The sequence below is a fragment of the Amphiprion ocellaris genome, chromosome 7 (assembly GCF_022539595.1).
Source record: "Amphiprion ocellaris isolate individual 3 ecotype Okinawa chromosome 7, ASM2253959v1, whole genome shotgun sequence".
Lineage (NCBI taxonomy): Eukaryota > Metazoa > Chordata > Actinopteri > Pomacentridae > Amphiprion > Amphiprion ocellaris.
Window position 1 is genome coordinate 23,622,211 of NC_072772.1, and position 24,231 is coordinate 23,646,441.

Genomic DNA, 24,231 nt, shown 5'->3' on the forward strand with positions numbered 1-24,231 from the left:
CGTGCAGATGGACAGAATGTGAAAGGGCACAGTATTCTTTTCATTAGGATTACACCTAGCTCAGAGCACTCATCTTTTCATAGAACTTTGATTTGATACTTAAGCCAGTATTTGAGTAAGACAAGCTTCATCCATCTAAGCAAAACATGAAGCATCAGTTCTGATTCAGCCAGTGTGAGGTTTACGCTTCAAACTGCAGCAAGGGCATGGGCCTTGTAATATTCCTTATGTCATCTGATAGCTGAAAGTTGGAAATATGCTCGTGAAAAGCAATTTATCAAAACAACAAATAGTCTGTCTTGTATTTTACCTGTGTTGGTAGTGAAAACAACATAATGAAAGAACTGTGTGTACCTGCCCTTGTATTAATGCAGCACTAGCCAACATCAGATTTCAAAAAATATTAATGGAATATACTGCAGACCTCTCCAAGTTTTGATCAAAACAAGATCTTAAGCAATGACTTTTGAGGAACACGATTCCTAGAAAGCAGAGGGGTGTACTTTAGTAAGTAACCTGAGGTGCAGTCATGATTTGTTTTCTATCCTGCAGGCAGCTTACAGTGTTGCAAAACAAGTGTAGAAAGTCAGGGACGATGCCAAGGGAGAGGTTGTCAACAGGTTAAAAGAGGAAATTTGGACACAATGTGAAGGAAAATGAGAGGAAAAAACAAGACAAAAGAATGACAGTAGGACAGCAGTGAAGCCTACACTAGTCCAAAAACATTACTCTGTGATGAAGCATGGAGTACTGCTACAATGGTAAACAAAATTCTCCCCAACACAAGTGACAACACATGAGAAGAGGATATGACTTCTCACTCATGAAATATCAGACAGTAAATGTTTCTATACTTACCTCCATGACCAGGAAAACAAAGTTGGGTGTTTCCTGGAAGAGAGGAGACACAGAATCAGTTACAGAAGCCATTTATCCTGAAGCAGCTGTCAGCTTCACCACACAGCTAGAAGAAAACAGCCACTGGATAAAATCCAAAGTACATAATACCAGTACTTGCTATTTATGACTTCCCTGGCCTTTTCTCAACGTGTATTTTTATTACTTGATTCTTAGTTGTAGTAAGTATAGAATGCTGTACAACCCCAAAAATATCACTATGGAAATATATAACAAAGAAAAGATACAGAAAATACTGGCAACAGACACATGTTCAGTGTTAACATTGAGCTGAACATCAGTTTTGAAATTAATCAAGCTTGTAGCTTGTGGGGAAATATACTTTGATTAAAACTGCATCTCTGTATCTAATTGTATTTTCCATGACATAGCAGTGTCAGATCACACCATGAAGAGTGTGTCAAAATGATTATTAAGTGGTTCATGCTGAAGGAATCATCATCCCAAAGAGGTTTACATGCGCGACTGTCACTAGCACACTAGCTGTTGCTGATTTTTTTTTTTTAAAAGGTATCTTGATTTAGCAGAAAACTGACAATTTAATGTGATTCAGTTCAGACATAACTGTCAAATGAATTCAGCGTAATATACTTTATAAAACAAAAAAGACCTACAGCTGATGTCTGGTAACCAGCTGTGCAACAAGCAGCATGACCCTGTAAACAAATCATCAGAAAACTGTAGTATCTAATTTTTTGGGCATCAAAATTACAAAAGAATTGAGATTTGTCTAGAAACCAAGGCACTGTAGCTTTCTAACATACACTGGTAAAATACTGCATCAAAATCTAAATTCTAGCAAAAATAAAAATACTGTTTGGGCATACCACACCTACAGAATCCTGCCAAGTAATCTGCATGCACAACAAATCACTGCCAAAAGAGCTTTACTTAACATTTCCAGCTGGCAGAACATGATAGCTACAAGTAATCCAGTATTTCTCACAGCCTCCAAACTATTCCATATACAAATCAGGTGACCATGGTCTGGTAACTAGCCACTCCACTGTGACACCCATGCAAATGAAATGACATGTGACTCTGGCCTATCAGCTCCATAACGTTATTTAATTGCTCCATAGGCACACTGGATCCACTGCAGTTTTCTCCTAAATGACAGGGAGCATTGCTAAGAAAAAGATGCAATCTACACTGCTGAAATCGCATTTTCTCCAAGCAGTGTAGATTGCATTTTTCTAAGCAGTACCAAAAATCATATAGGAGAAAACTGCTTAGAAAAAATGTGATCTACACTGCTGAAATAGTAACAGGTAATGTAGCGTACAGGTAGTAAACATCATTCAAACACAAATACAATAGATAGATAGATAGATAGATCAAACCTTTATTGATCCCACAGCGGGGAAATTTACAATGTAACAGCAGCAGATGGAACAGAATAAAAAAAGAGAGCAGCACACAATGCACACAGTGCATAGATATAAAGAGGTTATATATAGATATATAGATATATAGAGGTTTGGCCACAGTTTTCAGTAGAACTTCTCATTTGTTGATATGCGCCGGCCATGTCACGCATGCTAGGTTGCTAAAAACACTGAAGCACACCTGACAACAGCAGTAAGGATGTTACCGTTAGCACAACCATAAACTCTGCTTAAGCAGCTCAGTCTTTTTCAGTCCCATACAGTGATTTCTCCCAGCTGGGGCAGGTGGCCATGGTGGTGGGGGATGGGACACCAGTTTCTGACTGTATGTGTGTGAGAATATGTGTGTGCTGAGGGGGGTTAGGAGGGGATTACATAATGAGGTGGTATTCTGCAGCGCAATCTGGAGAAGAAGGGGGATGGGATCAGAGTGTCAGGGCTGGCAGAGTCACCACGAGGACAGGAAAACCAGGGGAACTGACACGTCATTGTCCCACCAGAAAACACACATTGATATAGACGCTCGTGATGACGGTCATCATTGCTCAAAGAACACTCTTACACAACCAGAACGTGAATGTCCGAAAACACTAAGGTCAACAAATAGCAGGGAGTGAGGTTACTTCTGAGAAAGGCTGTTGCCTGGAGAAACATCTATTTTACTCAGAATGCATTTTGGCTTCTTCACATGTTGCTGTCTCTCGCTGCTGCTGCTGCAGTTGCCTCGATTTGGTGTGGTGCCTAATTGCTAAGAAGCAAGATGAATTTCAAGAGGCAGGTGGTGACAGCTGCACATAGGCCAGCCTTTGTTTATGAGGGTTTAGTGGAAGCAGCGGCTCACAGTTATGGAAGTGCCAACCGCTCACACTGTTTACATGAACACGTTTTCTAGAAGATACTGTTCACACACTGACCACGTCTGAAACAAAAACTGGTGGACTTTGGACATTGATTGTTCATTGCCAAATGAAAACATTCCCTTCTAGCACAAAATATTCCAAAACAACTGTGATAAAAATAGCTCCTCTGTCATCATCATGACCTTGTGACGTTTAGTAACAGTTTCACAACCAACCAAATCTGCAGACTGGTTTCATCTCAGGATGAAAGGATTTTATCATCCTGGGATATGAAAACTGACCACACAATACAAAGGCACTGAAAAACACTCTGGTCTGCAAAGTGTCAATGTAAGCCAAAACAGCACTGTCTGGTTAGCTGTTTGGTTATTGAGTCACAGTAACTCCAGGAGTGCAGTTATGTAACAATATGGGGGATGGGAAATGGCAAAACTGAAGAGGGTGGAGGTGGAGTGCATGTGTGTGCGTGTGCATGTGCGTGTGTGTGTGCGTGTGTGTGTGTGTGTGTGTGTGTGTGTGTGTGTGTGTGTGTGTGTGTGTGTGTGTGCATACTGAGGAGGGGGGTGGGTAGGCATTTGTGGAGAGCTGGCGTGCTTTTGTCACGCAAGCGACAAGAGTAATCCGGGGTAATCGGAGCAAACTAGTGTCAGCTGGGAGTAAAGTCTCTGCTTTGACATAACAGCAGCACATAATGACAGATGACTGTGTCACTGACAGCGGCAAGAAAAAAACACTAATTATGTGGCCAGGACAAAAGGTCAGGATTGCTTGTTGACTGTGGCTGGTGCATGGATAAAGAGGAGAGGATGTTTATTGTTTTGCAGGTAGGGCCACTGTACAGTTTGTTATTACACAGAAGTCCTGATATGGTCACATTCTTCACTGATAAAGTTGTACAGGGAAGTGCCTGTAATGACACACAACAACAATATACTTTCATGTGAGGACAGCGAAATACAGTAAGAATTCAATGTTTCCTCAGGCCCGCGGTTGAACTAATGTCCTCCTGACACCAGTTGTTATGTAACAGGCTCATGTGTGCTGAAGATCATGTGAGTGTGTTCATGCTGATGTGGTGATCAGACATGCTACAGACTAAATACATGTTCCCTGCAGCTGACTGGCTGTGTGTTTATGTGCCTCAGTGAGCAGAAAGAGTGTTTTCGGCTGAGCTTCTGTTCCACACAGTTAAATGCCTAGAAAGCAAAGTTCATGAAGGAATGCAGACAGGGGCAGGTTTGCGAGGAAAGCTCCTTGAGTTCCAAGAATCCCCCCTGAACGTATCCAAGAACATGTGCAGTCACTCTGTGTTTTCAGCCCGCTTTATGTCAGTCCTGCCTCAAAGCGTTGTGTAATTAAGGGACAACACGCACTCTCTCTCTCTCACATGGACACACACACGCACACACACTAGCCTGGGGGCCCCTCTCCAGGCTAGAACACAATGTTCCTTTGGAGCAACTTCAGCTTTTGTGAAGATTGGCTCATGAACCAAAACGATTCATAAACAACCTTATATGCTCCACCTTCCTGTTTACCTTTAGTCTTTATGTTTCTGTTGAGTTTATATCAGAGCACTTAAGCACAGTTTCATTGATACTACATCACCTACAAAGCACTATTTATTTTAAACATATAATTAAGGGTTTATATATAAGTTATGGCACTCCATAAAAATGTTGTTAAACAATCATGTTCACCCTTGACCTTGAAAAGTGGTTTGATGGAATAATCTAATCTACTAAGTCCAACTACAAAACTTTTTCAGGAAGTCTCAACTGAACCATCACCATCATCTTCTGTGGGCAAAGACTGCTCAGTTGAACATTAGTCTAATTTACTTTGTGGGCTAAATATCATGCCATATTTCCAAAGTAAAAGAAACAAGAAAAGCACTAAGAGAGGGCAGTCGTATCATTTCCAACGGATAAATCCCGATAAATCCTCAGTGGTGAATTTGTAGTAGGATCACAATCATGTGATCATCAGCAGGCAGATAACATAGTGTTCACTTGTTGTCATGGTTACAGTGACGCCGTGCCGCTATCTTGCAATGATATAGAAATCTTTAACAAATCTGTGAATCCAGACTATAAGCTGCATCACTGCCAAAATCTAATCACTTGGTCCTTGTGTCTTTTCTGACCTTCCCTGAAAATTTTTGATTGATTTTTGAGTAATGTTGCTAACAGACAAACGTACGCCGATCGTCACATAACTCCACCGCGTTCCCTGGCGGAGTAATAATTCAAAAGGTTGAACTCACTGTTTGAAACTTTGATATCTAATGAAAGGGCTTTGCAAATTCAAACACAGTTTTGAAGGCTTCAATATTGTTTTTATAGGCTGAAATACCTGAGAATCTCCACAACCACTTTTTTTTTGTTTCAGTTTTCCTTCTTCATAATAAGCTGTGCAGGATTTTTTAAAAATAATCTTAATTCGGTAATCTGCATTGTTCTCCTGGTGTGTTTTCCAGGTTTTAATGGTGTAGCAATGGTATAAAACAGGATGGCAATGAAAACAAATCCAGGATCCCAGAGACAGGACTGATATAGGAGGGACTGATTGACAGGTAGGATTTTAAATAAAATCTGCAGTTGATAACCAGTTAACTCAGTTAATTACCTAATTCATGTTAACAAAAGTCACTTTAAATGCCACAGTCATGGCTGGGAGAGAATAAAGGTGCTCATCACGGTCAGATAGCACAACAAACTGGCATAACAGAAGAACAGGGCCAAACTTTAAACTTTGAAAATGAGTGGCAAAACACTACAGCTGTGAACAAGCAAAACTCCAATACAAAACAATGTTTGCAGAGATTTGAAATAATTTTTTCAGCCCATCAAAACAATACACTAGTGACTAAAACTTGGGTTTCAATCTTGCTTGACCTTTCCTTATAGATTTCAAATTTTTCAAATACAGATTTTGAACCATTCGAAGTTTTTTCAGTTTCTAAATATGATATGAAACTGAAATATGACATGATGAAATGCAGTTAAAAGGTCTAGAAAAAGTCAATTAACTACAGGAGAGGACAGAGCAATCCAGCAAACTAGATACATCAGGGACTTTGTCTACTGTTTTCCCCAAAAAATTGGTTTCGGTCAAAAATGGACCTTTATGCTGATTAAAATCAAACTACATTTTTAATTAGATTACCTACTTACTCTATAACAACAAGGCAAATGTGTTCTCCTTACTAGGTTTTCACAGAGCTTTCAACATCTCATCTCAGTGAGTTTGCTTAGTGTCCACTGAGTGTTCTGCACAACTGCTGAGTAAACTTTATCTGCCAATGACAGCCATGATATAAGTCAAAAACTCCAAAAAAAGCTTGGAAGCTTTTTGGCCTTTAGATTATTTTTGTGTAAGTGTTTTGTAGACACAGGTTTATAGATAAACCAACACCGCATACTAAATGCAACAACTTATTCATAGTTCTGTTACTATTGGCAGCATGAGATAGCCGGTAAATACTTCAAGGTAGATTTTTGCAGAATTTGGGAGGAGGGAATGTTAATTTATTGTCACCTCAGATGAATGCATAGCTTATGGATTTTATTGATTAAACAAACATTTTCTGTTTGTTTGTTGCCAGTTCAAAAGAATCCAAACAGCAAATCTGTACTGTTCAGCATTAATACCAGTAAGGAGAGAGAGAGCACTACAACCCTGACACAGGACACCTTACAATTAGAGTCGTCTACCTCACACTGCTGCAGCTTGCTTAACATTAACAGCACCATAAAGGAGGACTGGGAGCCGCTCAGCTGTGCGCTTAAGGCTGTCATTAAAAGCAGCAAACGAGCAGGACTCCAAAAGTACAGAGCTGGGTATAAGGACCTGCAATCTGTCATGGGTGCACATACTCCCACATCCAGTCCTGCAGTCTTTTGTCAACAGATATTCTGAGAGGTGCGCAGGCAGCTGGCGTGTCTTTGTGTGATTCACACACAAACACCCTGATGGCTACTGCATTCACAAAAGCTAGCTAGCATATAAGGCAACATGTTCTGAAGCATTTCAGTGTTTTATTCCACCTGCTATATGTTCTAATGAAACCATCCATTTAACTCCATCTGCAAGTAGATTAAATTACATCTTAAGTCTAGAACAACTAAATATTACAACTTTCAAAAAAAGGAAGATTTTATTAAGAGTGCAACTAAGGGGTATTATAGAGAGTAATTCCTAGCCAAGACTGGGGTATGTTATCAGGGCCAAATGGTTGTCTTTCTGTAAATAAGATTACACTAAAACTATCAGACCAAATTTGATGAAATTTGGCGGAGAAGTGGAGCATGGCCAGATGATTATGGTGCAGATTCATATCACGTTCTTTAAAGTTTCGAGATAAGGCACTGACCTTTGCAAAGGACTGTGCTCTCTTAATGCACTTGTAGTTATTTTAAAAATTAACAGCAACAGTAAAACTGTACTTCACACTATGATGGTTAAATTTTCCAAATAATCTGTGGTGCCCTTGTGTGGCACACTTTGGGTGGGGATCTGTGTGGATTGTGGATAAAATATGGTCCATTACACCAGTAGATCGTACATAGACTGAAAATCTGCAGTTTAAGTCCTGAGAAAGGTCTCTGTTGTTTTCTTTTGTGCATTCATCAACTAACACAAGAAGTGCTGAGGTAGTACGATGGGGTGTTAATATATGTCACCGTGTGGATGCTGTGCGAATTAACACCTCTATTGTGAACCCAATTTAAACATACAAAGGGACATAAGCAGTCCTACTCTGTGTTTATTCAGTGTTCAGACCAACACAATGGTGTCTACTCTATATGGTACTGGCATAGATATAGAGCAGTGTGAACAGAAGCATAGTCAGCTATAGAGTCACTTGTAGGGGACATTATAAAAACAAGACAATAATTTAGAATCGTGTTTGAGGTTAAGAGTTGAAAACAGTGCAGCACAGTAAATGTAAGCTGAACAACTGGTCCATTACCACAGGCCACTGCTGTTTAACCTTGCAACAGATCTTAAAATTTCAACACTGAAAAACATTAAAGGGACTGTATGACTTAAATGTCATATTACCAAAACTTATGTGAGAATCTGTCAGTTTCATATCAACTGTTATCTTAATAATTGTACTGTGAAAATTCAGTGTGTTTGAGTTGAACCTCTCCTCCTGCATTTTGCATGTTTCCTGGTATCATGAAAGCCCATACTGATGACTGTGAGGCTGCTTTACCATGAACAGAATCTTAATTTAGCATGATAGCATGCTTAGAATGGCTACTTAGAATTAAACACAGTCCTGTCTAGACTGATGGCAATGTCATTTGTTTTACAGGTGGCTAGTGGAAAAGCTAACTAAAATCAATGACAGGTCATGACATTTAGACCTGATTATGGCACTAGATAAAGTCAGGGAATTAAGGTTACTACAGTTCATCCTGCAGAAACATGAATGAGAATGTCTGTAGAGGAGGTCATGACAGTCATCTTACAGTAAATGAGATTTGTGACCACACTATTAGTTAGGGTAAAAATGTTCTTTATGTTCTAAATCCGTCTGGTCTGACAAAGACTCACCAGGCTCTGGGTGTGAGGCTACAGTGAGGGCTTTTCCAGGTCCATGGTAGTTTAATTGGTGATTCTAAACATGTTGTGGGTGTGAGTTTGAGCATTTATGGTTGTCTCTTGTGTCAACCATGTGATAGACTTGTCCCTGTCCATGGTGACCTGTCTTGCTCAGTATTACCAGTAATAGTCTATAGCCCACTGTGATGCTCTACAGAATAAAGTGAGTAAAGTTAATGGATGGAATGACAAATCATCAAAGTGAAAAAGAGGAGAACTAGACTTAGGTTGTAGCATTATTTTATGTGTACAGATAAATCTGAGCTTGCAGCCTACAAAATATTTAGTAATATTTAAATCATATATGAACCACCATGGCCCGTGCTCATCAAAAGGTCAAACACTCACTTTCATCCCCTTTCACTGAGTCATTTTGCCAGTTTCAAGCAGTCAGCAGGTCAGTATCAGCAATATCAGTAACCACCTACATTATCTATAAGACGCAGGTCAGAAAGGCTAGGTTTGTGGGTCACCATTATCAGGCTTTAAATAAGTAACCCATTTCCAATTGGTAAAGACAAGAACACTAGCTGACTTCTGAAAATGACACTAACAAGCATGTCCCATGTTTCTTATAATCAAAAAAAGGAGTCTGGCGTGACTTGACAGTTGCACAAGGAGCTCAGATTACATTTCCTGTTCTGTTTGGTGAGCCTATTTATACAGCATGCATTTGAAAGAACAACATTAGCTGACGAAGCTGGGAAGAAGCCAAGAGGAGTTACAAAAAGTGATGACAAATGGCAAAACAAGAGAAAATGGACTTACATATACATAATAAGTAATGAGTAGAACATGTGAAATGAAGGAAAGAAACTGACTGCTTCTTGGCTTTCTGCTACCAAAGGGCTACAACACACCAGACTCTATTGATAGTCACCAACAGAGGAAATGCACACCATTACAAAAAAAGCCAGCTGGTAAGAAGAGACAGGGAGACACTGTGTCTATGATAGACCAGCTCAGTGAATGTTACAGACAAAAGAGGCAGCGGTGATGGAAAGTGCGCAAACAAAATCAAGAAACAAAGACAGAGTGCATGAAGACCAAGTCTAACCACACAACTGATAAAGTGGGCTTGGAGGGGGGAGGAAAATGTCTACGGACAAACAGAGCAATAACATCTTAGTGTCTGTCTGATACCACGATGACAGTGTTCTTTGGTGTAACGTTGGGTAACAGTCCAAATACAAAGTTCACTATTGATTTTTACATGTCTTTTCGCTTAAGTTGTCCCTTTGTATAAAGTCCTTTGTTTTGCTGAAATAAATACTGTCTTCCTAAAGCATTCAAAGTATAATGCCTGTAGCAAATACTCAACCTCTAATCTAATAGATACCATATGAACTTATATGGAATGCAAATATATTACCACCCTGATTATGAGACTTCTATTTGTACTGTATTTCTATGCATCAAGATTTACATGTATTCTTTTTCTTCCAGGTCAGATAAGAAAATCAAAAAACCCTTCTCATATCTCTCTTTTCAATGCAAAGATACTTCCAGCAGCCATTTAGCTTAGTGTAAGACTGAAAACTTGGAAAATAGCTAGCCTGACTGTGTCCAAAGTGTTACAATCGGGCTCATGGGCCAGAACGCATAGCGGAGAACAATACCAGAGTTTACAAAAATAAGGACTTCATTACAATAAATATCTTGAGTTCACATCTAGGTGATAAAGTGCAGAATCATAAGCTGTCATGAGAGGATAGTGAACTCCCACAGCAAGAGAGTGAAAGAAAAAAGCAGGTCTCAGCAGCCATGCTTGTAATCCACACTTCCTCAGGTGTGAAGCCCACACACCACTCCTGCACTAAACTGCATACATTTTTATTATGACTTGTACCATCTATGTCATATAAGACATACAAAACACATGAGCCGTCTCTTTTACTTTAGTCACAATCTTTCTTATGATGTTAGTTAACTTGTGTGCTTGATATAGAAATGGGCATGTTCTTAAAGGTTGTTTGTTCACCCCACCCCAATCTTCAAAGTGAATGAAAACACTTGATTTTATAGAAAATGACAATCAAGAATCAGGTCCTAGCAAAAGCCACCTGTGCTACTGTACTCTGACTGCTAAGTTATGACTAGGCTCTACAGTTATTTGCTCCTGGAAGAGGTTATTACATGAGCAAGGCTGACGGAGAGAAGAAGACATGGGTGGAGGAGTGGAAGGGTTGATGGGCTGATCAGCAGGGTCCCAGCGGGAGGCTTACGCAAACACAGGAAGTACCACTACTATGTGGGAAGTGCTTCATCATCACTTCAAATGTTTCTGCCTCGCTCCCCACTTCTCCTATGTATGTACTTACTGGAAGTACACTAATGTGTAAGGGGTTGTTAGAGCCAATTCTGGACATTTGAATCAACAGATTTTTTACTGTATTATGCTATAGATTTCTGTAACAGAAGATATAAACAGCATAGCAGTTTGAAGAAGGGAGACATCTGGATTTTTCAGAATTGTATCAGAGCCATAATTATCTTCTATTGTATGTTCCCACTGTGAGAGACATGTGGAACATGACAACAGAAATCCAATTATTTAATTATGATGACAGCTTTTTAAAGATCCCTGTGCTATACAGGTTGTATTTAAAAACTACAAATACGAGCATCTGATTAAGCTGTGTGGATGAAGGTGGGTGCATAAACAAAGCCAGAGTCTCTCACAATACCCACCATGGGTCAGGGATGAGCAACCCACCTCTAAAACTAATAGCATCATTAATGCACTACAACAGCATAAACTCTAAAACCACAGAGAAACCCCAGAGATGGTAAGCTTTGAAAAGCACATAGTCTTATATTCTGCCTGTGGAGTGGAGTATGTGTCAGGAATATATGACTGCTAGATGCCAAACTCTCAGTCAGAGGACAAAGATGCTCATTTAGCATGTGAACATGGGCACCTCAGTTAGGCATCAGCAGTGTACTGACAGCAAGGCCTTTTATACTCTCAACAGGCTTCATCATTTGGCCAAAAGCATTAAAAATGATCTGTTTGGGTGCTGGAATCTATTCTGAGAAATGCATCAGATTCCAGTTTAACATCCAGCTCTTTGCAGCCTTGATGTGCAAGAAGAAACACATAGGAGAGTAATTTTGAAAAGTCACGCCCAATTCTGATGGACAGACCGACTCAACTATAACTGCACAACACTGTGGGTCATTAGTCACATGAGTGCACGAGCAGTACGTTATGTACAGTATTATTAAAGCTTTTAAAGCCTCAGTACCATTTGTTGAGTTAATGGCATAATGTATGCAGTATAATATGGTGCACTTCTCTCAGTTAGTCTAATTTATAGACTTTGGTTTGAATGAATGCATCTGTTGTGTCAGTACCTGCCATTGAACACAAATAACAGAATAAACTAGTCCGGTCTGTAACTTTGCATTTCAGTCCCTCAGGATGTTTGCTTAAAATCCGCTTGAAAGAATTTGACACATCATCTGTATCTAGAAGCCCAGGGACAACTCACTGCAGCTCACATAGCAAAAATAGCCTCTTAAAGTCTCTTTAATACAATCAATTAAAGTATAGTAACAATAAATCAATCAATAAATAATGGTAAAAGAACCCAGTAATTGGTGTCAAATTTTCAAGTGAAGCAGAGGACACCAGATGTTATCTAAAACTGATTTAACTCCATGAACCTTAGGATATTGTCAGAGTAATTACACTGCCTCTACTTTTGAATTCTTATATTGATCTTTATAAAGGTTAGTCTTACATGCTGTTCCTTGCCTTTTTTCTAGGCTATCCAGATCTTATACTTACAGATTTTATATATTAGCATTTTATGTCAGGAAATTTTTTTTTTGCATTGTTTAATTGTTATGTTTTATATGTATCTTCACATAAAATGCTGGCAGCATTTTCCATATGTCTGCAATGAAGAATTCTTTCAAAGAGGAGTAACGGAAGGTGGAGAGGGACTGCAGGTTGTAAGTATGACTACAGTTGATGTAATTTACATTTCATTTTTTTTCTCGTTGACGATTCATCACACAGACAAGCAACCAGCATTATTCAAAAGGTCAAGTCGTGCAGTTTAATCTGATATGTGCTACACCTTGCTGCAATAAATAGTTCCAATTCTATCAAAGCTACTTTAATTAATTTGATTTTATAAATTAATTTGTGGAAATAATAACAATATTCTGGTAAGTCATATCAGTTAAACAAGTGAAGCAGAAGATATCAGATGGTATCTAAATTGATTGAAACATCTCTCAGTGTCCTCTTTGCTGAGAGAACACTAGCATAGCTAATTTGAATTTAACAAACTGCGGTGACAAGCTGCTGCTCAGACCTGAATGTCCAAAAACACTTAAGGTGCTGAGGTGATGATCTTCTAGCACTGGTCTGTCACTATTCCGCTGCTATTAGCTACAAAACACCAGGCTGAAAAACAGAACTAACATTGATTGTTTGTTAACAGAGAGACTCAAATGGTGTTTTTGCAAAAAGACTCAATCTTTCCTAACCTTTTAAATATTATAACTGTACTGAGTAGTCTTTATCTGAGGAACATCTTTTAAAATATCTACATTCATTGGTTTTAATTCACATTTCCCAGAAAAAAAGTCACAAGTTTCATTTTTGTGTTTTGTGTCACTCAATAACATGAGCTAAAAAAAAAATCACATAAAATCAAAACTGTGTTTGAACAGTGCTGACTCTGTCCTTGATTCTATGGCGTGTAACAGGGAATTTCATATTTTAAAGAGGTAAACTGTTGCTGTGGTGCAGTCTATCATGCTGCACTCAGCACAACCCTGAATCAGCAATCAGAGTTTTTTTTCCTCAGCATTAAATTAAAGGACTAGCAAAGAGTGACACCGATCCTCTTGACACAGATAAGAGATTTGTGGATGGAGGTTAATTTGAGTTTTTCTTACTCAGACCGATACTGGAACAGACAAGGTCATTCTGTCTACTACTACAAGAATCAGAGTGTGAACAATAGTTAAAAAAGACACATTAAAATCCTACTGCATACTAAAAACACACATTACTTAATCCCTTATTAAATGTATCTCTCGTCAGTGCAGTAAAGATCTGAAACTTACCTGCACATCATAAAGTGCCACAATATTTTCATGCTGCAGCTCCTGAGTAAAAGCAACAGAAAAACAAGATGCATTAGCATTGACATTAACTTGGACACATCAGCCAATGGGATCACTTTCATTGATATTTCTATCAGGGATGTCAAGGCCCTTTTCCGTTAATAGTGCAGAGCCACACAAGGCCAATGTCAGATAACTCTTTAAGTAACCTGAAGAGATAAATGGGAGGCCCTTCAGTGCCATGCTCACCTTCAGTATTTTGATTTCCTTGCCAAGAAGGATCTGGGACTTGGACAGGTTCTTCTTATTAATGCTCTTAATGGCCACCTCCCAATCTGTCTTCTGTACAACACAGAAAGCAGGACAGACAAGAAAACGGATTACATGACAAGCTTAATCAAGATGTTCTTTTAAAACCTTTCAGGGTTAGTCTTTGTCACCTATCCATTTCTTCTCAAGGTTCTGATTTCCTTCATTTTCCAACTGCCCCTGGAGGAAGTGCAGGACTGTTGCTATTAATGAAATAACAATATACAGGTTTGCATACAGGCTTATACTGGTCAGTGATGCTTTCTTTCAGAAAATACTTGACATGGTAAGTTATCCTCCCAAACACTGTTCATCTCAGCATGCAGTCAATAAAAGGAGGCTCAATAAATATGTGGTGTTTGATGTATGAGCAAATACAAAACAGCACCTCTGCTCTTATATTCTTGGTGTCAGGGTTTATCACGCAAGGCTCATATTATAAGAGCTGAATACAGAATATTTGTAATTTTTCCTTGGTGACAAGATCAGAGTATTGGATTGTATCCATAATGTCTGGTCATACTATAGTGTACTATATTAATAGACTTTATTTTTTTAAAATATTTACAGTATTTAGACCAAGCACAGTATGTGTGACTGCGCTGTATGTGTAAATGAAAAAAGCCAGGGCCTTTGGCCTACACTGCATTCTTGGCATCATTGTGTAAGACCTGGCTCAAAGGACAAGGGAAATTTTAGCCGTCGCAATAACACCAGGTCACTTGGTTTTCTGACAGCTCCTCCAGCCTTCAGCACTGAATGACACGCTGAATGACGAGGCACTCAGATGACAGCTAGAATGCCAGCCTACTTACACTAAAAGCTAAGCATGAGGAGGTGGACCTATTTTTTTTCTCTGGCCTGAGATAATGCTTCCAGATGAGCTCCAGTAGTGGGTATAAAAAGACTTCTGGAGCTCACGTGAACTCAAAGGCGCTCAGGACATGTGCTACACACGCAAACACCCAACTAAGCATGCAGAAATAGACCAGGAGCATGCTAGACTGTTTCTATGCCCTTGAGAGACAAACACAGACAGAATAGACAAATGAAATCTGCATGGCCAGTTACACAAGAGGCTAACTAAAGGACCTATGAATAAAAAACACGCTTTCCAGATGAATCTAGGTTAATAGGAGATGTTCGTATTCTGCGGGTGCAGTCCGCCTAGAGCCTGGCATAGAATCCAGCACACGAGTTAGGCTGCATGTGAGTGACATGAGTCCATGTGTGTGTGTGTGTGTGTGTGTGTGTGTGTGTGTGTGTGTGTGTGTGCAATACACAGTAATACACTGTCAATTGAGCTGCATCTATCTCCAGCTCACTGACATCCTACCCAACCAACTGTGACTGAGCTGCTGACACTACACCCATAGAAAAAAAGTGACCCCACTGGTCCATCATGTAATGCTGGAGGGTGAGACGGGGAGGAGCAGGATGACTTTCCTTCAAACCAAACTAATGGCTTGCCACATAATGGAGAGGTAAGCAGTGCGGAGTAAGCAGTTACGCCGTGATCAGAGTCATGCTGCAAAGACAGAAACACGCTTTCATTTTCCGGAATAATGTATGATCTCATTTATGAATCACAGCTAATTATAGACGAGTGAACAACAAACAGATTAGCGTCACCAGACACGGCTGAAGGTGACTGTGGAAGACTGGGACTGAGAGCACAAGACTATGACCAAAGGAGGTTCAACATACTTCAGCAACCTAAACCTGTGCTTCACTAGGAGTAATCATGGCTTTGTACCGAGTAACTACCCAGTATTAACAATTAATTCAAAAGGTATGACTGAGTACCAAGCAATTTTCCCAGGTCATATTTTTACATCTGATTTATCTTCCCACACTTCATTTTAAGAATGTAGCTTGACAATATGAGATCTGATGATCTGACCTCAAACCACCACCACATTTACCTAAATATTTCACATAATTCTTAACCTGTACAAACATTTTTTTAAGCTGTTTTTGGAATCAAATGCACTTTCAGCTTTTGAGAATGCAACACATTTAATGTACTTCATCAAAAATCCATCTTCCAAGGGTAACTTCAGCTATATTACAAATGTCCTGTAAAGTTTGAAACTGAGCCCCTTCAACAACTTGAGGAAGCTTCTGGAAACCACCACTTTGTCTTAACAACCTCATTCATGCTGATATATTCACTGAGTGTGTCATATTCAGAGGTTAACTCTCAGTGTGGCGAAGAGTTCCAATGACTATGCCAACGATCAATACCAAATTTCTATGTGTTTAACATGTCTATATCAACATATTTTTACTGTTGTTTACCTCAATAAAGTACAGATTGGCAACAAGTTAAAGGCAGAAACATCATAAAGTGTCTTAGTACGTTGTTTGGTCACTTCAATGTATCTTGACATTGACTCTCCAAGTCTCTGAACTCTACTGTTGGGATGATCACCATTCTTTCAAAGATATTTCTTCATTTGGTGTTTTGATGAAGGTGTTAGAGAGTGCTGTCTGACACAATGGTTCAAAATCTCCCAGAGGTGTTCAGCTGAGTTGAGATCTGATGACTCTGAAGGTCAAAGCATATAAATCATATCATTCTTTTTCACCATTTAGTGCCCTATGGATGGGGGCATTGTCAACCATGAAGAGACCACTCCCATCAGGACTGAAGTATTCCATCATAGACCAGAGGTGATCTCTCAGAACAACTTTGCATTGATTTAAAATGTTAATTTTGTCTCAGTGTACAAGTGAATCCAAACCAATCCAGTAAAAAGCTCCCATAGCGTAACAGAATCACTGGACCCCCTCACTGAAGGGGTCAAAGGGTTCAGGGTTTTCCTTTAACTTGTCACCTGTCTGTCTTTAAACAAGATTATCTTGAATATATTTCATTAGTGTTAAAAAAAAAAAAAACCTTTCCATGGCATTGGGCTATTCTGATGCTCTGCATTTGTAAACTCCTAGTAAAGTATTTTGATAGCGTCTAACTACAATTTGATGTCCATACCGGAAGTCAAGGATTAAAGGTTTCCAAACTTCTAAAATGGACAGTTTGGCTGAACAAATAATCGATTTAGCAAACAAGGGCTGCAATTTAGGATATACTCAGTGTGGCTATGAAACTAATGCCGTAATTCAATTATATTTAATTTAAGCAAATTCAATTTTCAGGGGTTGTTTATGCTGCCTATTGATGAATGTATGCTACATAATTCATATTACACTCTGTGGTTCAACTGATGCAAACTCAGTCTCATTATTTAGGAGCCACACCATGTCAGTTCTGCATCATGTTTCACCCACTGTTTAAACTGTTACGCCAGTGGTTCTATAAATTCATGCCATCCTCATTGTGAGACAGTCACACTTTTGATGGTACTTTATGTGGTAATGTTCCATCATATGCTTTAAAAGTGTCACACAGTGAATATTAAACTGAAGCTTGACTTTAAAAGACTACATCACAAATCAAATTGCAATATCTGTCATAAAAATGTAAATTACATGCTCTCCCAGAATCGTTCAGTCGTAATGGACAGAGGATCTTATTTTTATTTATTTTTTTATTCACGATTACATTTCAACCACAGGAAAATAAGACAGACCAGGCCATCATAGCTCAACCTTGCTACAATGTGCCTTTCTGAAAGGTGTTAATTTTTATAAGTTTTTTCAGAGCTGCAGAGGGTCACATTTTTTGGGATGTATAAGTAACTGAACAGAATTTGACATAAAACTATAACATAAAAGTTGTGTTTCTTTTTGACATTTGTCAGCACAAAGCTATAAAATACAAAATACGATTGCTCATCACGAAGGAACCTTTGCCTAATAACTTGATATTACAGTGCAACACGAGCCCACATGTAACATCCACCACTGCCTAAGCAATGAAGCAATCCATTAGGTCTGCTGCATGCAGGTGGCTCTAACCTTCCTGCTCCTCTAAGGTGGAAACAATCCTATAAATAGGTTAAATGGCACACAAATGATAGGACTTACACAGTAAATACACAGATCACATGCCAGCTCTGTTCTAACATGATAGCTAAGCATGTGAGCAGCGGCAGATTCATGCACACACATGCATAGTTTACAATGATGAGCAGGTCATTGGTTGCAAGTTCAGTCTCTGAGCTTATTATTGATTCTTATAACAAGATAGAAGCTGCTCTGTTTGAGCTCGAGGAGGGAGCATGGTGATGCTCTAATGCGGCTTTCATTGAGGAATTCAGGACCATCTGTTTCACACCAGTAGCAACGGGGGCAATATGATGTCATCTCCTGCCTGCATCTCAGTCACATATACACAAACAAACCTACCATCCTAGTGCCCTTCTCTGCATGTAAAATCACAGCTCGGTCAAACGTAATGATTTCATTTTTGACCATTAAATCAAATAGGTTTGAGTGCATCACTGTGAATGAATCTTGTGCAGCTCTTACATAAGGAGGGCTTGTATCCTTAAAAAAGCCAAAGGAAAAACACTGCACCCCATCCTCCCTCCTACTTCAGTACGTCAGCAAGTCATTGACTGCTGCCTGACTCATCCATTTCATGAATGAACGAAACGGCATAAATACACTTATACAACTAATATCAGGCTGACGAAATAACACAAAATAATGACCTGCTACAGCCTGCCTGTACATTACATCAGTCTGGATACAGATGTTCAGTCATAAAATTGAAAGTAAATATTGCTACCCCCCACCCCCCCCAAAAAAGGTGACGGTCTACATATGCTTGCTGCAGAACTCCACTGGCACCGACTGACCCAGATTTTCAAATGAATCTGTCTGCTTGCCCTTTTTTCCTGTAAGAGAAGAGAGAGATGAGGGCACACAGCATTGCAGCCAAGCCGTTTATTTACCTTCCTGTGTCTTCCTCTGAACACCACAGCAAAGGCTCCATGTCCAACCAGGTCTTTTCTGCTGTACTCAAAATCTCCCACAGTTTCCATTGTGGTGGGTAGATGCTGGGCACTGTTAGATAGCCTTGAATGTTGGTGTCCTCTTCAGGGGAAAAAAGGAGCAAAATAGTCCTGATGGTGCTGCCTCTCGCACTGCGGGATTATTTCATTTCAGGCTGCTTTGGTGCCTTATTGCATAAATAAGAGAAGCAGCCAGGACATGATGCATTCACATGTCCTCCGGGTGGGTCGGGATGTTTGTAATATCACATAGAGCGGACGGCTTTGAGAATGGCTAGCAACAATCCTGACCTAAACTGTATCAGTGCCAGCTGTCAGTCTTTGACCCAGTTGGATAGCTGCAATCCAGCTTTGCATTACGCTCCAAGGAGGCTCACTAACATACTGTGTCCCCGTTCACCTAACCTGTACAGAGGGACAGTCTACATGATGCCAAGCCTGCTGGACATGACCATGCAAAGACTGAGGCAGCTGCAGATGCCGAGCTATCTGTTAGCCTGACAGTGACATAACCCTGTGGCTACACCTAGCGTCATAGCGGCAGCCCATAGCAGCTCTCTGCAAACATGCTAACGAAAATGTGTAAATCAGATTATCTCTTTCGACAGTGAATACTTTAACCTGCTTCTATCTGTAATATACAAGTTGTCGCCACCTATAAAGCTAGCCAACATCAGCGAGTTAGTCCTGTCAGTGCTAGCTTAAAACATCTTAAGGTGCAACGCAAATGTCAACACAGAACTGTTGTTCATCCGAAGACGTTAGTCCTTGTTATCGGTTTTCTTCGACAAGACGGCAAATCTGTCTCTTCTTGACAAACGCAGACGTGTCCTCAGTGAGCATCCGTGCCACATAAAAGAACACTTCGTTGTTTCCTTCGTCGACAAGTCTGACAGGACAGCTAACATTAGCGCTGGGAGGAAGTGTCGTCTTTAATTACATTTGCTTCCAAGTTCAGTGACTGTATATTAAGCTGCAAAAATAAAATGAGCAGTTTTTAATCTGTGTACAGCGCTGTCACATCACAGCAGCCTGACGATCCTTCCTCTGCGCCGTCACTTGAACAATACTGACAACCACAGCCATGGTCTGCTTTTATAGCATATCCTTCCGCGGAGGCCAGTGAAGACATGTCCCTCCGCTCCAAGGGTTAGTCCGTCTGCTGAAGCGTTGACGGTCGATAAAAATATGATTTTGTATTTAAACATCATAACTGATATGGCTTTTTGTGAATGTCAAGTGCATTTGAAGAATGTGAACAAAGCAAATATTTAAAATCCACAGCTGTACAAACAGTTTTTATTTTAATAAAATCCTGTCCAATTACTAAATAATAATAATAATAATAATAATAATAATAATAATAATAATAATAATAATAATAATAATAATAATAATAATAATAATAACAATTTATCAGCATGGCACAGCAAATGCAATTCAATGTGCTTTACATCAAAAAAGTAAATAAAATGAATATAAACAATTGAGATTTAACATCGGACATAACAATAATAGAGTCCATAGAATGCTGCATCCCCTAATTTCTCTCTGGGGAACATATGACAGAGTTAGAGGATCTTAAGGGTCTAGAAGAGGCATAATAAGTCAACATGTCAGATAAACAGTCAGTACCTAGCTTATATTTGATTTAAAAACAAAAAGCAAAATCTAAAAATGAATTCTAAAAAGAACAGGCAGCCTACATATTTATGTAACATGTCATCACCTTGGCTACATATTACATAAAATTAACATAGAAGTTGAATAAAGTATATTATAAAGATTTACTACTATATTGTATGTGCTAAATCAGCTGAAGTGAAAGAGAAGGATATTACAATCAATATGTCAAGATCACAGATTTTAGTAATAGTTAAATACTTGATATGATTAGGTATTATATATGAAACAAGCAATGATTTCACAAAAATGTGAGCAGTTGAAGAACACGCAGAATGTGTCTGTATTATGACACCATACCATATATTGAAAAACAAGAAAAAATCTCTTTTCTTAAAGATATGCAATACAGTTTACAGTATATACAAATCTCTTGAATGGCAGCTGTTGCAAAACATAGAACAAGGTTGGTTGCATCTTGTGTTCGCTGTCTGTTTAGATTTGAAACCCTCTAGTGGCTGGAATCATAACCAGGCTAACATAACTATAGTATATATAGTTTATAATGCTGTCCTGTCTTTTAAAAAAGCTAAATTTTGAGATACATGACTAATTACAAAAAATTGTTGGCTGCATCTAAAGCTTGACATGAACCCTACTGACACCTCTCTGTGTGAAAATGTTGGTCAGAGGTCAGACTGACAATCTGACTGAAAATGAGTTTGGTTTTTAAAGGCTGTAGCTGTGGGACTTCTCTCATTTGTCATTCAGTTATATATATAGTTAGAAGAACTGAAGACAAATACATCTGTGACTGTCTACCCTTTTAAAAGCCTCTGTAAATGTATATTATTTGTTTGTAATGCAGATTCTCCAGTGACCTTCTGCTTTGATTCAAGACGGGGTTGCGTTTGGCCATTTTGCCTTTCCCGAACAGATTATGGTCAGCATGGTAATGCAGTCCTGGGGTCAAATCTCAGCCTGGGATCTTTCTGTGTGGTGTTTGCATGTTCTCCCTGCACATGTGTGGGTTTTCTCCAGGTTCTCTGGCTTCCTCCCACAATCCAAAAACATGCTGAGGTTAACTGGTGGCTCTAAATTGTCCATAGGTGTGAATGTGAGTGAGGCTGGTGACCTGTCCAGGGTGTCTGCTGCCTCCACCTTGAGTCAGCTGGGATAGACTCAAGATGGGAGACATGACATGCGACAAAGATCTCACGCTCCCAATGTGGATGCTGCAGGTATGTGACATGTAGTTTAACCATTAAACTGCTAGATGACAAGTCTAGTGTGTATACAGTACTGACCAAATTGTAAATGATGATGACTCTTAATCTTAGTATACATCATGCTCTTCACCATGATTTCTAATACAGTACACTGTTACCCCCCTTCATGCTTCACTGTAAGGACGATGCATTTACTGTGGGAGTCCTGACCAGATTCATACATGCTCATATCAGAGCTGAACACATTGATCTTGGTCCCATCTGACCAAAGAATGTGCTTTCAGTGTTCTGTCTTCTTTTCATGTCTTTAAGCAAAGTTTCATCTTGTAGTTTTATGATGAACAGCAAGCAAGGGTGCTTTCTTGAATGACATCTAATGAGGTTGACATCATGAGCTGTTCTTCACATCACATCAGAAACTCTGATTTCCACCGATTACCCCTTTCTCACGTCTGAGGCACCTGCACATCTGGTTTTCAGAGCTTCATTGTACAAGTAGTGCACTGTACGTGGCGTTGTTTTAGCAGGACAGCCACTACACATCTGACTAGTGATGCTATGGCTCATTCTGTCCCTCCTGGTTACTGCTGCAACTATGTTTCAACTGATTTTTAGTTTGTTACAGACTTTCTCTCTCCTTTTCCATCTTTGTGAAGTCTCACAATCAGAATTTTTAATTTCTCTGCCAATTCTTTTCCATGTGGAGCCGTGATGCAGACATACAGTAATTACAGGAAATAGGTTCAAAACTGAGAAAATTCTCCTGTTCACAGCTCATTTTGTAACCAAACTTATGCAAATAGACTAATTAGAAATCACAGTGGTGCTCAGTTTAGTTGCACAAAATTTTGCCTCATTTTTTAATACAGTCTTTCTAAAGTATTTTTAATTTGTTCATAAGAGGAAATATTCTACTTTTCAACTTAGGACATATGCAGTTATTGAGAAGTGATGCAGTTTTTAATTGTGTGGCATTTAAGGGATATTGCACAAGGGAATATTCACTTCTGCTGTATACAGTATGAGTGTTCCTAAATGTATATTCCTGTACATATATATTTGTTTAACTGTCCTGCTGAAGAGAGAAAACTATGCGATTTAGATGAGACTAGTCATGTGGTCCATCTAATGTTGAGATGCTCAGAATGATGATTTCAGGGCTACACTATTTAGAAAAATGTTTAAAATTGCTGATGAGCTCTTCTGGAAGGATGACTGTGAGAAACTTTTAACTGGGTTTCAGGAAGGGAACCTTTTGTGTGGCTGGTTTTGTTTGTAGAGAGTAGGACAGAACACAGAGTTCTATGCTTGCAATGTTCTGTTCTTGTTTATGTTTAACAAATGTATCACAACTATGACTGTGTTTTGGTGTCTTGCAAATTCCATGTGGCCCAGGGACACCAGAGATAATGGACACAACCAAATATACTTTGACAAAAAATATACTAATTAAGTGGCTTACTGATCTGATCGATGAAATAAAAAGATTTAAATAGCACCAATTTATTCCATGATAACAGGGATTTCACTGAAACAACAGTATAGTGTCCCTTTATGTCACATTTTAATGCATGTGTGGGATGTTTGGATAAAACCTCTATAAGATAGGGAGTAATGCAGATTCTCAATGATCACGAGATCAGATAATGAGCCAAAATTTCCATTGCTGCACAAATAAAGATCTTTTTTATTTTTTTAAAAGTCATACTATAAGCATGGACTCGAGCTTGGATCACACTATGCCACTTGTAGCTGCACCAGTTTCTTGCCTTCTGGTAGCACCCAAAATAACATGTTGCCCAAGACAAGGTCAGACGAGCAGATAGGAGAAACTGAATTTATTGAGCTTTATCATCCCTGTATGTGAGAGCCCTTGGTTTGTACCCTTTAAACCAGTAAAAAGGCAAGCAGAGTTGGCCGTTGCCTTTTTAAAATACACCAATGGACTGTTACCTGCTGTAGGATGTACATTCACCCAGCACCATAAAAATACACCTGTTTATTCAAGCAATTATCCAATCAATCAGACAGTCCTTTGGCAATAGTGCAATTCATAAAATCATACAGATATAGGTCAGCAGACTTCAGAGAGCACAGACCAAAATAACCTGGTCGGACGAATCTCCGCTTTTGCTGAGGTTGGTGATGGTAGTCTCAGAACTGGGCTTCAACAGTATAGATTCATGGCCTGCTACTCTCTGTTACACTTCAGATTTGTACCTCTAGATGTGCTGCTGTTTGGGTTGTTCCAGAGGTTCTATTAACAGGGCCCACTGGC

General features: G+C 39.2%; 1 protein-coding gene across 1 annotated transcript in view; it reads right to left on the reverse strand.

Moving 5' to 3' along the window:
* The window catches only part of ulk2 (unc-51 like autophagy activating kinase 2), a 44,264-nt gene extending 24,109 nt beyond the window's left edge, over positions 1–20,155 (reverse strand). The window contains exons 1-4 of the mRNA XM_023289317.3: positions 19,042–20,155; positions 14,120–14,212; positions 13,871–13,912; positions 859–891 (exon numbers count right to left, since the gene is read on the reverse strand). Coding sequence (XP_023145085.2) covers positions 859–891; positions 13,871–13,912; positions 14,120–14,212; positions 19,042–19,131 — 258 coding nt within the window. The 5' untranslated portion in view covers positions 19,132–20,155. The remainder of the gene's footprint in view (positions 1–858; positions 892–13,870; positions 13,913–14,119; positions 14,213–19,041) is intronic.
* Between the last annotated feature and the right edge of the window lie 4,076 nt (positions 20,156–24,231).